The sequence below is a fragment of the Ursus arctos genome, unplaced genomic scaffold, assembly GCF_023065955.2.
Source record: "Ursus arctos isolate Adak ecotype North America unplaced genomic scaffold, UrsArc2.0 scaffold_12, whole genome shotgun sequence".
NCBI lineage: Eukaryota > Metazoa > Chordata > Mammalia > Carnivora > Ursidae > Ursus > Ursus arctos.
The window spans coordinates 5,762,985-5,777,002 of record NW_026622786.1 but is presented as its reverse complement, the minus strand read 5'-3'; the positions used below and the strand labels follow the sequence as shown (position 1 = coordinate 5,777,002).

The following is a 14,018-nucleotide window of genomic DNA, read 5'->3' as shown; positions in this document are numbered from 1 at the left end:
TGGGGAGGTTAAAGGAAGGAATTAGGAAACACCCAAACCATTCTGTGCCTTGAGTCTTAACTAGTCCTGAGCTTCTGTAGGACACAGAGCCCCTAGAGAGGTAATGTCACCCCATGATCCCGGAGATGGAAAAGTATGAGAAAAGGAGGTCTCCCTTAATCCCCAGGAAACCAGGGACCCTCTCAGTACTTGATGGTGGGGAAAAGGTTAGTCATGTTGGGCCCATGTTTCAAAAGAGAAGGTCATGACAGCCAGATTGGCAGGACAAGAAATAGTTCAGGCTTTCTGGAAGTAGGTGAGAGGGGTAACCACTCTAACAGCCAGCTCCTTAGTGCAGGTCTGTGCAGTCAAAGCCAGTGAATGTTCTAAGGCTTAAGCTTCAATATTAGTAAGAAAGTATCAGTGATATAAAGCTTTTCTACAGATCTGGCACACTGGTTCCACCTTCAGCCCTACTGGCTAGGGGGGCATGCATATGGGGAAAGGAAGAAATCAGAGGCAGATGGCAAAAAGTGTAATTTTAGCTGCTGTCTGGAAGCCACCTGTAAAGGGAATCACCTTTCTCTTCTGGACTCACTTCCAGGTGCTGCTGCAGGGGACGATACCGAAGATGCTAGCACCGAGTTCACGGACAGCATTGAGGAGGAGGCTGCACACAATAGCCACCAGCAAGTAAGTCCAAGTCAGGTTCTGGGTTCCCAGGGTGGAAGGCTCATAGCCCTTTGGGGTCTGGTGGTCTCCTGTAGCCCTTGTGAGCCTAGAGTAAGAAGCTATCTTTTTATAAAAACCACTTCCCAGTCTTCTTTCCGCCCTCCCTGAGCTTCCCAGCCACCTTACCAGCCAACCCCTATCCTTACTCCACTTTTCTCTCCAATCCACCTTTTTTTTCTTTTTACTCCTTCTATCTCTTGTTCCTCCTTCCCACCTTTGCCCCTATGTACCATCTATAGCTATAGCTTCAGAAGAATTTTCACTTACAACAAGACCATGGACAGTTCCCCTCTTGGGCTTTTGTATTTGAAACACACCACAGAAGCCAGGGAGTCATCGGAGGGCTGCTTGGGGAGGTGGCAGGCCTAAGACCTGCTTCAGGAGAGTGCTCTCTGAGAGCCTCCAAGAGGACTGGAATGCTTCCAAAGCAGGGATCTGTCTTGGTGAAATCTCGTTACACAAAAGAGAATTCCGTTGGGCAACCTGACAGACCACCCAGGTTGGGACACATCAGTGACCAGCGGGTGACACTTCAAGAGCAAGCCCCCATCAAACCTCAGAACTTGGTACCCAAGGCTGAAACACTGTTCCCACCAGCCATCAGTGAAGGTGTAAGCAGCATGTTCACAAGCTCAAGAGTTGAATATCCTGGACCTCAGAGATTAAGTCACCGACATTGATCCCCTTGCCCTCACTGGCACTCCTATGTGTCTCCACCTTGCTCAGTGACACTTAGCAATCATGTCTCCTGGATGAATCATGCCTGTGAATCTCTGAGTTATGAAGGAGAAAGTGGATCATTGGTATCCATTCTTCTGCAGAAGTAGCTGGGGTTTTCCAGTAATAGCTTCCTTGGAGCTATTAAGAAAACTGCTGGGAAAATGAGGCTTTCTGGGTCTGCCTCTATACCTCCTGTAGAAGAAAAAGAGGAGACCAACAAAAAGAACCTACATGAACATTCCTTAAATCTCATAGGACTTGGCACAGTCTTTGGCTCTTGAGGACATGAGTAGTTAGTTGTCTGGGATACCTCACGTCCTCAACACCATTTCTTTACCTTCTACCAAGATCCCCCTTTTGTTGCTCTAGCCACACCTGACCCTTACTTCTCCTTAAATTCTTACATGAGTTCTACTTCTCTTTTTGCTTGAACAGCTTCTTCTAAGTCCTCCTAACCAATGCTTGTGACTTTAATTATGTAAACTACTACCCCTCTGGACAGATCCCTCTGCCTCGCACTCCTTAATGTTACTGAGGAGCTTTGGGGAGAAGAGAGGGATCTGCAAGATAAGCAAATGTCCACTCCAAGAGTTAGATTGGGATGTCAGTGGTCACTGGTGGTTATTGCTGCTGTGGACAGGATTAGCTTCAGAAAAAGTGAACAAGAGACACAGATGTGAAGCATCTTCCTATAGCGTAGCATGGAGCAAATGACCAGACCACATTTTGAGAAGGTCAGTTCAACCCTGGAATAAACCTTTACATTGGGGCATGTGTATTTCCCTTGCAATGTCTGCCCTATTACTTGGCCGAGATACTTAATAAATTATTAGTCCACCTTTCTATGAGGGCTTGACTCATGATAAACAAATTTAGGTACCTGCCAGATGAAGAATATCTTGGGGAAGCATCATTTTCTTTCCATCACCTTTCCTTGAAAATCAATCTCTAGTTTTGGGTAGGAGGAACCTTGGTGTATGATATCATTGTAAATTCACTTCAACCTTTCTGGAGTTTGAGGGCGTGACTCTCCTGCTGCCAGATAAATAAAGCTTGTTTTGCTGTAACTGTTTTGTGTCCAGATTCTCAAAACTGTGTGTGCTGGTTTCTGGGGAAATAGTCCCTTACAATCAGGCTCTGAGTTCCTCCTTGCTGTGTCCTTGGAAGGTAAACTTTACTCAACACCAAGCTACCTTCCTACCTCGGGCTTACCCAGACTTCCCCTCACAAACACATCCCACTTGGTGTTCCTTCCACAGCAAGAGCTATCTTTTGGCCAAAGCAAGTTGCTTCATCCCTATTTTTTTTTAATAATAATTTTTTATTATGTTATGTTAGTCACCATACATGTAAAGTTCCATGATTCATTACTTGCGTATAACACCCAGTGCCCCATGCAATACGTGCCCTCCTTATTTTTAGACTCATTTACATGAGGAAGTCTCAGGTCTGGCTATGTTGGTAATTTTCCCTAAGTATCTCCCACAAAATCCCATTCTCAAGCAAATGTAAGGTCTGTAATAACTAGGAAATGCCTGTGTAACGAATCAAGCATTGCCTTTCTTCTTTTGAACTTTTGCAGTGGAAAAAAGTTAATCAAGAATCAAGATTCAAATGCAATGAAGGAGAAAAAAGTCAGTAGACTTAGTGTGAAGAACTTGAGAAAAAATCATTAATGCCCTTCATGGGTGTGAGAACTGATTTACATTTACCTATGTCATAGGGTAAAAAGAAAACAACTCAATTCAAATAAGAGATCAGACGTGTAGGGTCAAAGGAAACCCAGTACACACAAAAAAGGTTTAATTATGCCATGGAAGCACTAGAACAGATGAATTAGGAAATGGCCGGTGGGGAGGAACCTGTAAGAGATATGATTAACAATAGACCTAAAGGATTCATCCTACCACCACATACTGAAAGCCCTGGGGTTTTATTTGGGGAAAATGTAGAAATATCGACTTTCCATGGATGAGAAAGAAAAACTGATTAAAAGCTAGATTCTGAATCATTTTTCATGCATTTACATTTTAATTTTAAAGATAGCCAAAGTAAGCTCCCTTTGACACAGAACCCAAATTAGCTTGGAAACAAATCATAGCTCTATATTCTAATTTTAAAGTGGGAAATTAGACCAGGTGTACGTTCAGGCCCTTTCTGGTATTGACATTCTGTGGTTCTTATATTTTTTCTTTTTAAAGAAACTAGGTATATTTAAATCAATAGAATATCACATAGATGCAGAAGGAAGTTTAAAAATAGATAGGTACAGCTGGGGCACCTGGGTGGCTCAGTCAGCTGGGCAGCCAGCTATTGATCTCCACTCAGGTCTTGATCTCGGGGTCATGAGTTCAGGCCCTGCGTTAGGCTCCTCACTGGGTGTAGAGCCTACCTGAAAAAAAAAAAAAAAGATAGGTATCATTAAAGTGAGGGTTTTTTTTTTTTTTTAGATTTTATTTATTTATTTGAGAGAGAGAGAGAGAGAGCACGAGCAGGGGGTAAGGGTAGGGGGAGAGGGACAAGCAAACTCCCCTGCTGAGCAGGGATACTGACGCAGGGCTCAATCCCAGGACCCCAGGATGATGACCTGAGCCAATGGCAGACGCTTGACCAAATGAGCCACCCAGGCACCCCGAGATGAGATGTTATTTTTAAAGAGAAGGAACACTTAGGTTTTAGAGAGATATAAAGTGCCCATATTCAAAGCTGATGGCAATGTTTATTTATTTATTTTTTAAAGGTTTTATTTATTTATTTGAGAGAGAGAGAGCACAAGCAGGGGCAGAAGGGGAAGCAGACTCCCCGCTGAGAAGGGAGCCCAATGTGGGGCTCAATCCCAGGACCCTGAGATCATGCACGACCTGAGCTGAAGGCAGACACTTACCCGACTGAGCCACCCAGGCGCCCTGGCAATGTTTATTTCAGTTAAGTTAGTTGGAAAGGGTTTATACAGAAAGGTGACATCACATAGTTTTAATGAGAGGTTGAGGTCCTAAATTTTCAAAAGTGGTTTTATCCAGTCTCCCGTTCTTTGTTTTGTCCCAAGTGCTTGGTGGCACATATGGAGATAGGACAGTGTAACTGAGCCCAGCAGCAGAGCCAGGGAGACAAATGTCAGGCTCAGAGCCCTAGGAATGCCTGGGAAATGAGCAACTGTGTCTATGCATCTTTCTTCATTCTCTTTCTTTGCAACCTCAACTGCTGTGCTATTAAATGCCATGGCACATACATGCCATGAACCAACTCCACCCATACAGCCTACGTCTTACTACACTCAGTTACAAGCAAAAGTCTATGGCTTTGTGCCAGGCCAAGCAGCTCTGTCAATCATAGATCCGTTTAAGCTGCTCTGGGCCCTGTTCTGTTCAATATATTTGTGACCTGAATGAAGATACAAAGCATATAATTAATTCTACAAATCATCCCCAACTGAGTGGGTACTACTTGATTTATGGAGAGCCACATAAAATATTTTGAGGACTTGGATCATTGAGAAATGATTCTGGATAGCCAGAATGCATTTGCCAGCAACAAGTACAAGTCACACTATTAATACAGATAGAAGGAACAGCAAGAGCTAGAAATATATGTGGGAGAGAGGTGGAAAACTGGGAGATCAAAATAGACCCGAAGCTAAGTAGAACCCCAAAGTGCAGTCACAGAGCGGAGAAAGAAGCCACATGGCTTTGGGATGTATTAAAATTCATATTGGATGGATGGACAAGAAATGCTTGCACCAAAATACTTAGTCATACAGTGAGTGCGTTCTCATACTCAGGTTTTAGTTTCTATACTTTTAAAAGTGTGGGGGAAACTGGAGAGGAGCCCAAGATGAACAATAAGACAGTCTTAAAAAAATTCTTTGAGGAAAAGCTACATGATCTCCTTGAGTTGACGCACTGAAGAGTCACTTCAGGATTATCCCCAAAACATAGAAAGGTGTTGGGAAGTTATTTCCACCTTGTTTTCTTAGGTGCTTAGATTTGTAGAGAGAATTTGCCTGGCAGCGTCAGCACAAGGGTGATAACCAACACGTGGGCAGGTGGCCTCACTTTACCTTCTCTGTAGTTATAGGGCGTGATTCTCCTGCTGCCAGTGAAATTAAGCTGCTGTTTTACTTGTAGCTGAGTGCCTTCTGTCTTCGTCTTCCTTTTTAGGGCCTGAGGGGCAGACATGGCCTTAGGCTTTGAGAGCTGGTGTCTCAAGCCGAGGTCTTTGTAGTCAAGGACTCGGATGTTGTGGAGTCAAGGAAGTTTCCCATCTTGTAAGAAGCCTCTCAGGGGACTCTGTCTCCCAGGAAGAGAAGAATCACAGCATCCACACTCTCCAGTCCTGTGTAAACCTCATGTGTTTGCACTGGGTTTTGATATATGATGTGCTTGTGTTTTTTTCTCACCAACATCTGGATGCTGCTCTTCCTGCCCATGGCAGCAATCCCCCCTGCCCTCTTGTGTCCTCCCCACCCAGACCAGTCTCCAGAACCCTTATGGCTGAGGAAGTCCTTAGGGCGAGCTCATTTTAGGGCTGCCTTTTTTGTTCCTATGAAAGGCTGCCTTTGCAATCTGATGTTCCTCTTGGATCCTCTCTCCTGACCTAACTTCTTTAAATTATGATTTTCTTTCAGATCATCAAGGTGGCCTTGGAGAAGAGCCTGGCAGCTGTGGAGACCCAGAATGTATGTCTTCCCCCTCCTTCCTCAACAGGAGGGGACAATAACAGAGGTCTTCAGGAGGAAATGCTCCACCTGAGGGCTGAGATCCACCAGCACTTAGAGGAGAAGAGGAGAGCTGAGGGGGAAATGAAGGAGCTAAAGGCTCAAATTGAGGAAGCAGGATTCTCCTCTGTGGCCCACATCAGGTAGGACACCACCCAGAGAAGGAAGGCCTGTCCACCGAGAGGCCACCATAGCCAAGGAGTTCACCTTGCTGCAGCCAAGGCATTTGTGCTGCTGTAGGGCTTCTTGGTCCACATCCCAAGCTCCATGTGTTAATGGTTCAAATTCTTTAGAGAAAACTCAATAATATTGGATAATGGTGATCATTCAAATTATTTAAATCTGGTCTTAATTCAGTACAATAGTGCCCATTATTAGCCATGTATTCATGAGTGAAAATCTCCCAGTTGTATGACAGGTGTTGCTCTTTTGCATTGACTGGAACATAGGAGAAATCTCCTACTACCCATGATGCTTCACTGCTGTGTGTGGAACCCAAATACTCCATGAGGGAGGAGGATTTTTACAGGGGCCCCTTTGTTTCCACTCAGCTCTCTCTTAGCAGCATGAATCCCTAAATCATGGAATAGCAATGTTAATAATCTCTGCTGTTTTGTTAACTTTACAAAAGTGGTATATAGCTGATTCATTGGTTAGATTGGCCACTCTGTTTTTTTAAAATATTTTATTTATTTATTTGAGAAAGAGAGAGACAGAGATAGGGTGAACAGAGGTGGGGAGGAGAGGGAGAAGCAGACTCCCTGCTGAGCAGGGAGCCCGATGTGGGGCTCAGTCCCAGGACCCTAGGTTCATGACCTGAGCCGAAGGCAGGCACTTAACCAACTGAGCCACTTGGGTGCCCCTGGCTACTCTGTTTTTAAAGCCATTTTTTCAAAAGATGCTTGGGGAGCATGCTGATAATGTAGGGCTAATCCATTCACTCCTTCATTCATCCCTGAGGGTCATAATCATTGTGGCCTGTTGTTTAGAACACAGCAGTGCAAAAGTACAAATTTAAATCCATGCCCTATTGTTTCCCTTCCTATTATGTGCCACTTAAACATCCCCACGTCATAGAATAATCTTAGCGCTGAAGAGGACCTTGGCGTCTAGCCTAATCCTTATTTCAAAGTCAAGAAAACTCTGGTCTAAAAAGTTCTAGCAACTTGCTCAAAGTTGCATATTAGTCCATGGCTAGACCCCTGCCTCCCAATTTTTAATATCTAAGCCTTTTCTTCTATGCTATATACTTTGTCAAACAATCTTGGAAGTATTCTTGTGATCATCCTTCATGCTGGTTCTTTCACTCTGAATTACCATGATATTTCTTCTCCTCCTCCCCCTCCTCCTCCTCCTCCTCCTCCTCCTCCTCCTCCTCCTTCTTGTTCTTCAGAAAGAGAGCTCAAGTGGGGGAGGGGTGGAGGGAGAAGGAGACAGAGTCTTAAGCAGGCTCCATGCCTGGTGTGGAGCTTGATGTGGGGCTCAGTCTCACAACCCTGAGATCATGACCTGAGCTGAAATCAAGAGTTGGACGTTTAACTGACTGAGTCACCCCCATGATATTTCTTTCTACTGAAGTGAAATTCTACTTAAGCGAAAGCGTAAGGTTTTTGTTTTTGTTTTTAAAATAAGCTCTATGCCCAACATGGGGCTTGAAGTCATAACCTCGAGATCAAGAGTTGTGTGCTCTACTGACTGAACCAGCCAGGTGCCACAAGCAAAGTTTTGCTTAACTTTTTTTATGTGTAAACTTGATTAAGCTCATGGGTAAGAACAGTACATCTCTTTTGATCATACAGCTGAATATACAATCAAACCAAATGCAGATACCTCCATGGACTATTTTCTTTTTTCTCCGGAGTTACTAAGCTGAAACTCTGAGCTCTCCACACAACCTTAAGAATCACAGATACTGTGGAAGACAGAATCTATCAAACGAATAGCCTATCTTTTGAGGACACTTTGTTGAGCTTTGCTTTCATCGGTTTGTGTCGTGAAAACAGCGGAGTTTTTCCCCAAAACATGAAGCTAGAACATAATATCAAATATTCTTTTCCATACTACACATGTGTTGCCTTCTCTCCATCTGACACCTCAGTTTTGGCAAAATGTCGCCCTTCCTCTCCATTGAGGAAACTCTCTCCTGGATAGTCTATCTGATTCCTGTGTCCTAAAGTATTTTCTTCCTTGATTCACACTAGATAAGCCCTGCTCTTGGTTCCAAGACTTCAGGATTCTAATCTAACTGTGCATCCTTCCAGGTGTGAATCACTTATTTTCTTTGCCTCTTCTAGTCAGCGGTTCTCAAAGTAGCGTGCTAAGGATCACCCAGAGAACCTGAGTAAAATGTAGATCCGTAAGCCTTAGCTCTAAAGTTGTTGTTTTTTTTTTTTTTAAGCACCTCATAGGATTCTGATGGTAGTACTTTTCAGGTCTGAAGCTAGTACAGCAGAATAAAAGGACTGCTCTGTTGAAGACCCTGAGCTTACCAGACCATATATGCTAGTTCATTTAAGCATCCAGTAACTCTACTAGGTACGAGTTATCCTCATGTTATGTAAAAGGAGACTGAGGCTCAAAGAGGTTAAGCAAACTGCCTACTTAAATGAATTGCCTTGTTAAAGCCATGGTTGTTTTTTTTAATCATTTCCATCCAAACTTGGTGAAGGGTATGGTGGGAAGTAAGGATGGAATCTAGAATGTCTTGGTGAAAATTAGTTGTTTATCCATTTTATTTCTTCTGCAAATGTGAATGTTCTATGTGGCAGGATTTGTGAAGGCTCTGGGGATACAGGTGAACAGGACAGAAGATGATCCATCACAAGAGCCAGACATAAAGCAAAGAATTACAGAAGTGCAATTGATTGTAGTTCTAGATTGGTATTATTTAATTCTTTTGTTCCTAGGTCCCACTTTCTCATCCAGTGGTTGAAAACTGACTGATGATAACTAATAGAATTGTAGAATCCATAATAAATTTGTCTAGGCAAGGTCTTTCTTATTGTTTTGTCTTCCTTAACACTGTAAGTACCCTTGTTTATTCCAGAAGCCACTGAAAATTAGAACATGAGGCTGAGGGGATGCCTGGGTGGCTCAGTCAGTTGAGCATCGATCGTCAGCTCAGGTCATGATCCCAGGGTCCTAGGACTGAGCCCCGCGTTGGGCTCCCTGCTCAGCGGGAGCCTGCTTCTCCCTCTCCCTCTGCTCCCACTTGTGCTCTTTCTATCTAAAATAAATAAAATCTTAAAAAAAAAAAAAAAACATGAGGCTGAATGACCAGGGTAAAGACAACTAGACCGGTGTGTTGAGTCCAAGATTTTTAGGGACTGTGTTGTCACCAGGTGGCTATGGAAGTGTGGGCAAGTCTCTCCTCTTCTTGAGTTTTGGTTTCCTTGTCTATCAAATAAGGGAGTCCTTGTTGGTCTCTGAGGTGGCTTCGTGCTTTGGGGGTATCTCTGAGTCTCTGCTGGACCAAGATGGGGACTACAGGAAGCGAGGCCAAGAGCGGAGCCAGCCCCTCATTGTGTGTGTGTTTCCTGCAGGAACACCATGCTGAGCCTTTGCCTTGAGAATGCAGAGCTGAAAGAGCAGATGGGAGAAGAAATGTCTGATGGATGGGAGATCAAGGAAGACAAGGAGAAGGGCGAGGTGACAGTGGAAACTGTGGTAGCCAGAGGGGGTCTGAGTGAGAATAGCCTTCAGGCTGAGTTCAGAAAGCTCCAGGGAAAACTGAAGAATGCCCACAACATCATCAACCTCCTCAAAGAACAGCTGGTGCTAAGCAGCAAGGACGGAAATAGTAAACTTAGTCCAGAGCTCCTTGCGCGCCTGGCCCGGGAGATTGACAGAATGAATACAGCGCTGGTCTGTTCTCCTGAGAAGCCCCAACGCCAAGAAGAGGAGCCCGTGACCATAAGGCCCTGCCCCAGACCCCAGGGCCTTGACCTTGGGGCTGCACTCATAGTGGATGGCCACCAAGTAAGTGCGGGATTAGATGGAATGAAAGACCTGTGGAGAAGGGCTGGTGGTAACAGTGTTTACCTTAAACAGTTCTGCCCCATGGGTCATGAGGGTCTGAGGAAGGGCACCTTTGCCCCCAAGCGGTGGTAATAATATTGTATACACATTCAGCCTTTATAAAAGCTTTTACAACCTTATCTCATAAATATTAATTGGGTGATTACTTTTTCATAAATATTTCTTCAGCACTTAATTTTCCAGATGACACAGTAGGCATTGGGCAGCAGGCAGTAAGACCTGGTCTCTGCCCTGTAAGTACGCAGTACGGTGGGGAAAGATGGCACAAAACAGATCATTTCAATAGGATGTGGTATAGGGATGCCTGGGGGTTAAGGCAGCCCAGACAAGTGGTGTGTAATGACATCTCTCCTTATCCCTGCCATTTTCATCACAGCTCATCCCAGGTGTCTGTTCCTGAGCCACAGGAGGGGCTGTCAGGATCCTCATAATGGGAGGGGCTTTGCTGAGTATTGAGTAAATAGGGAATATAGAGGATTTGGGGGGGGGGGACAAGGGTGGGGCAGGAGCACAGGGAGAGATGAGGAGAGGTGTCTACACTCCTCTTTTCAACCACTGCACCAACATATACTGAGAGCTCCTCACTGGACTCTACTGGCGCTGTAGTATGTGCTGTAGATACAGAGATGAATAAAACACGATCCTAGCTCTGCAGGAGCTCGGAGCTGGAAAGCAAGCCACTACCAAAGGCCGTGAGGAATGCTGTAACAAACCCATGAGTAAAGTCCACAGGTTCAGAAAGGGAAGGAGCCGTGACTGGCTGGTCCCTGTGCTGGCTCTTTTCACAGCTGGATAACCGGCCCCAGGCCCGAGACCCTGGGCCTCAGTCAGAATTTAGCCTTCCTGGATCCACCAACCACCTGCGCTCCCAGTTGGCCCAATGCAAACAACACTATCAGGATCTCCAGGAGAAGCTGCTGATATCAGAAGCCACAGTCTTTGCCCAGGCCAACCAGCTGGAGAAATACAGAGTCATGCTTAGTAAGTCTTAGGTTCACCATCACCAAGGTGTCTGTCTTCTCCCTGAGAAACTACATGCTTTGCAGACTTCCCTTTTCTTTCCCAGCCTCAAAACAAATTTAATCCTGACCAGGTCCTAGAACTGTGGAAATGCATATTTAACTTCAGTTTTTGCACCTGGCAGAGAAGAATAAAGAACAAAGCAAGTTTGCAGTGAGCATATAGGGAGGAAATGGGCCAACATTTAGGTTTGCTGATTTCTGGTATAGTCAGCAAAATGCTTTACATCTCTCAACATATACTGATAGTTCCTCTCCTCCTCTTGGCACCAAACCATATTCTTCAAAAATATGTCATCACCGTTGGTTTAGAATCCATGCTTTCTAGTAGAGCTTTCTGGGGTGATGGAAATGCTTATGGGGCACATGAAATGTGGCTAGTTCAACTTGGGAGTTTTATTTAATTTTAATTAATTTAATATGAAGTAGTCACATGTGGCTGATAGCTATCTTATAGAACAGTATGGATCTCGATGTTTTAGGACTCTAAATTAGTTCAGCTCCATTCACGTATTTACTGAGCCTCTGTGGATAAAGCAGTTGCTGGTTTCACTGGGGCTTCTAGGGATGATGATTTGTATAATACCCAACTTAAAGATGTCTGGTCCCTACAAAGTCTCAGTTGTTGGAGGTGAGATCATCAGTGGCAAACAGGCTCATCCTGGTGCAAGGAAGTCCTGCCTGGAGTGGGTGGTCTTTTCTCCCACTTGAGTCCAAAGAACCATCCATCCCACTCTGGCTCTGACCTCCCTGTCCCCTGAGGGCTAGGGCACATGCCATTGAGGTTGAGGGGGTACGTGGGACATTCAGAGCCTCCGTGACACCCTCTGTCTCTTCCCACGCAGGTGAATCCTTGGTGAAGCAGGACAGCAAGCAGGTGCAGGTGGACCTCCAGGACCTGTGGCCGAAGTGAGAATGAGGCTGAGCGGGAGGAGAGCACCAGTCCCGGTAGGAACACAAGGGAAGGGCTCACCTGGCCTCCCTGGAGTCGCCCTTCACATCTAGGAGCTGTTAACCAGTCCCACACCTGATGAGGAGTAGGGCTGAGGGGGTGCTGTAGACTGAAGGGGACCCCAGGACTAGCAAGGCACAGGAAGTTTGGCAGAGAAGTCTTATCCAATGTGAGGCTGAGTGTGAGTTGGAATGTCTCTAGTTTTCAACATACTCTGTTAATTAAGAGAAGAAAAGTTTTATCCAACAGATGATCGTCTAAGGCTGACTTTTTCATGAAGAAACCAGATGAGCTTTCGGAGATATGCAAACCCTCAGCTAAAAAGACCTGTTTTTCCATCATTAAAGGACTTTGACTGTAGGGACACCCACCAAACTGAAATCGAGAAAAGAAAAAACACTCCGTGCAGTAGAAGGTGACTGTGCCTCATCTGCAGGGCTGTTGAGTGGATAAGAAATACCAGGTTTGAATGCTAGTAACGTGCAGGGCTGAATAAAGTCCCGCTTCAACTTTTTCTCTAGGACTTCTTATCCCCAGCACCAAAGCTGCTCCAGCTACAGCAGCATGCATAGCTTTATTCAGGAGGATGTCTTTGTCTTTTCTCAGAGTGTGAGGAGCATAACAGCCTCAGGGAAACCATCCTGATGGAGGGGCACCTGGGCTCCCCAGCGGCCAGCTCCCCAGGGAAGAAGCCCTTGGAGAGCCCTCGAGGGAAGCAGGAGGAGTTCCAGGCATATGGAAAGTCGGAAGACATCTCTGTCCTACATAAGGACATCAGAGACCTGAAGGCCCAGCTGCAGAATGCCAACAAGATCATTCAAAACCTCAAGAGCCAGGTCCGGTCCCTCTCAGTTACAAGCGATTATTCATCTAGTCTGGAGAGACCTCGAAAGCTGAAGGCCGTTGGCACCCTCGAGGGATCCTCACCTCACAGTGTCACTGATGAGGATGAGGGGTGGCTCTCTGATGGCACTGGGGCTTTCTACCCCCCGGGGCTTCAGGCTAAAAAGGATCTGGAGAGTCTGATCCAGAGAGTGGCCCAGCTCCCGAAAACTGGAGTGGAAGGGAAGCTGGCAGAGGAGCTGAGATCAGCCTCATGGCCTGGGTAAGAGGGGCACTCTTTGGACCCTTATTTGATTGATGATGTCTAAGTTTGTGTTGGAGGTGGGCTAGCCCAGGCAGGTAGAAGAGAGAACCTATCAGGGCAATCAGAAGAACACCCGCTTAAATGCTAGGCCTAGATCTGAAGACAGGTCAGTAGGCCCTGCTGGGAGACACCAGGTCTCTGAGATCTCCTCTCAGGAATCTATTAGTAAAGCGACCGGATATGTGGTGTCGTAGTAAGACTGGAGCCAGACTGCCTGGGTCTGAATCCTAGCTCTGGAACTTCCTAACTGTATAACTTACTTAGACTTTCTGGGCCTCTTTCCTTACCTATTAAATGAGGAGAGTAAGAGAACCTATCTCAAAGGGTAGTTATTGGGTTTAAATGAATTAGTATAAGTGCTTATAATTGCTTAACATATATTAAGCTCTCAGTACTACTTACCATAACTGATACTGTTATTGATACTTTGTATTGAAAAACACTGGGTAGACTTCTATCTAGGTATCTGTCCTTGTTATTTGCACTGAATGTCAAACCATCCAACAGCTTAGTGGCCTCAAACAATAATTTATGTGGATTGACGGGGCTCAGCAGAGTGGCTCTCACTTGGGGGTCTCTCATGGGGCTGCTGTCCAGTGGTGGCTGGAGATGGACATAGCTTCTTCCTTGATGTGTCTGGCAATGTGGTGCTCCTTGGCTTCTCCCTTTCCACCCTTAGCTTCTCGTCTTCCAGGGCCTTTCTTCCTGGGGTGGGCC

General features: G+C 45.3%; 1 protein-coding gene across 1 annotated transcript in view; it reads left to right on the top strand.

Moving 5' to 3' along the window:
* The window catches only part of LOC125282155 (myomegalin-like), a 111,058-nt gene that overhangs the window by 69,511 nt on the left and 27,529 nt on the right, over positions 1-14,018 (top strand). Inside the window, 7 exon segments of the mRNA XM_057310760.1 lie at positions 584-672; positions 6,056-6,288; positions 9,688-10,123; positions 10,972-11,164; positions 12,048-12,099; positions 12,101-12,150; positions 12,761-13,259. Coding sequence (XP_057166743.1) covers positions 584-672; positions 6,056-6,288; positions 9,688-10,123; positions 10,972-11,164; positions 12,048-12,099; positions 12,101-12,150; positions 12,761-13,259 — 1,552 coding nt within the window.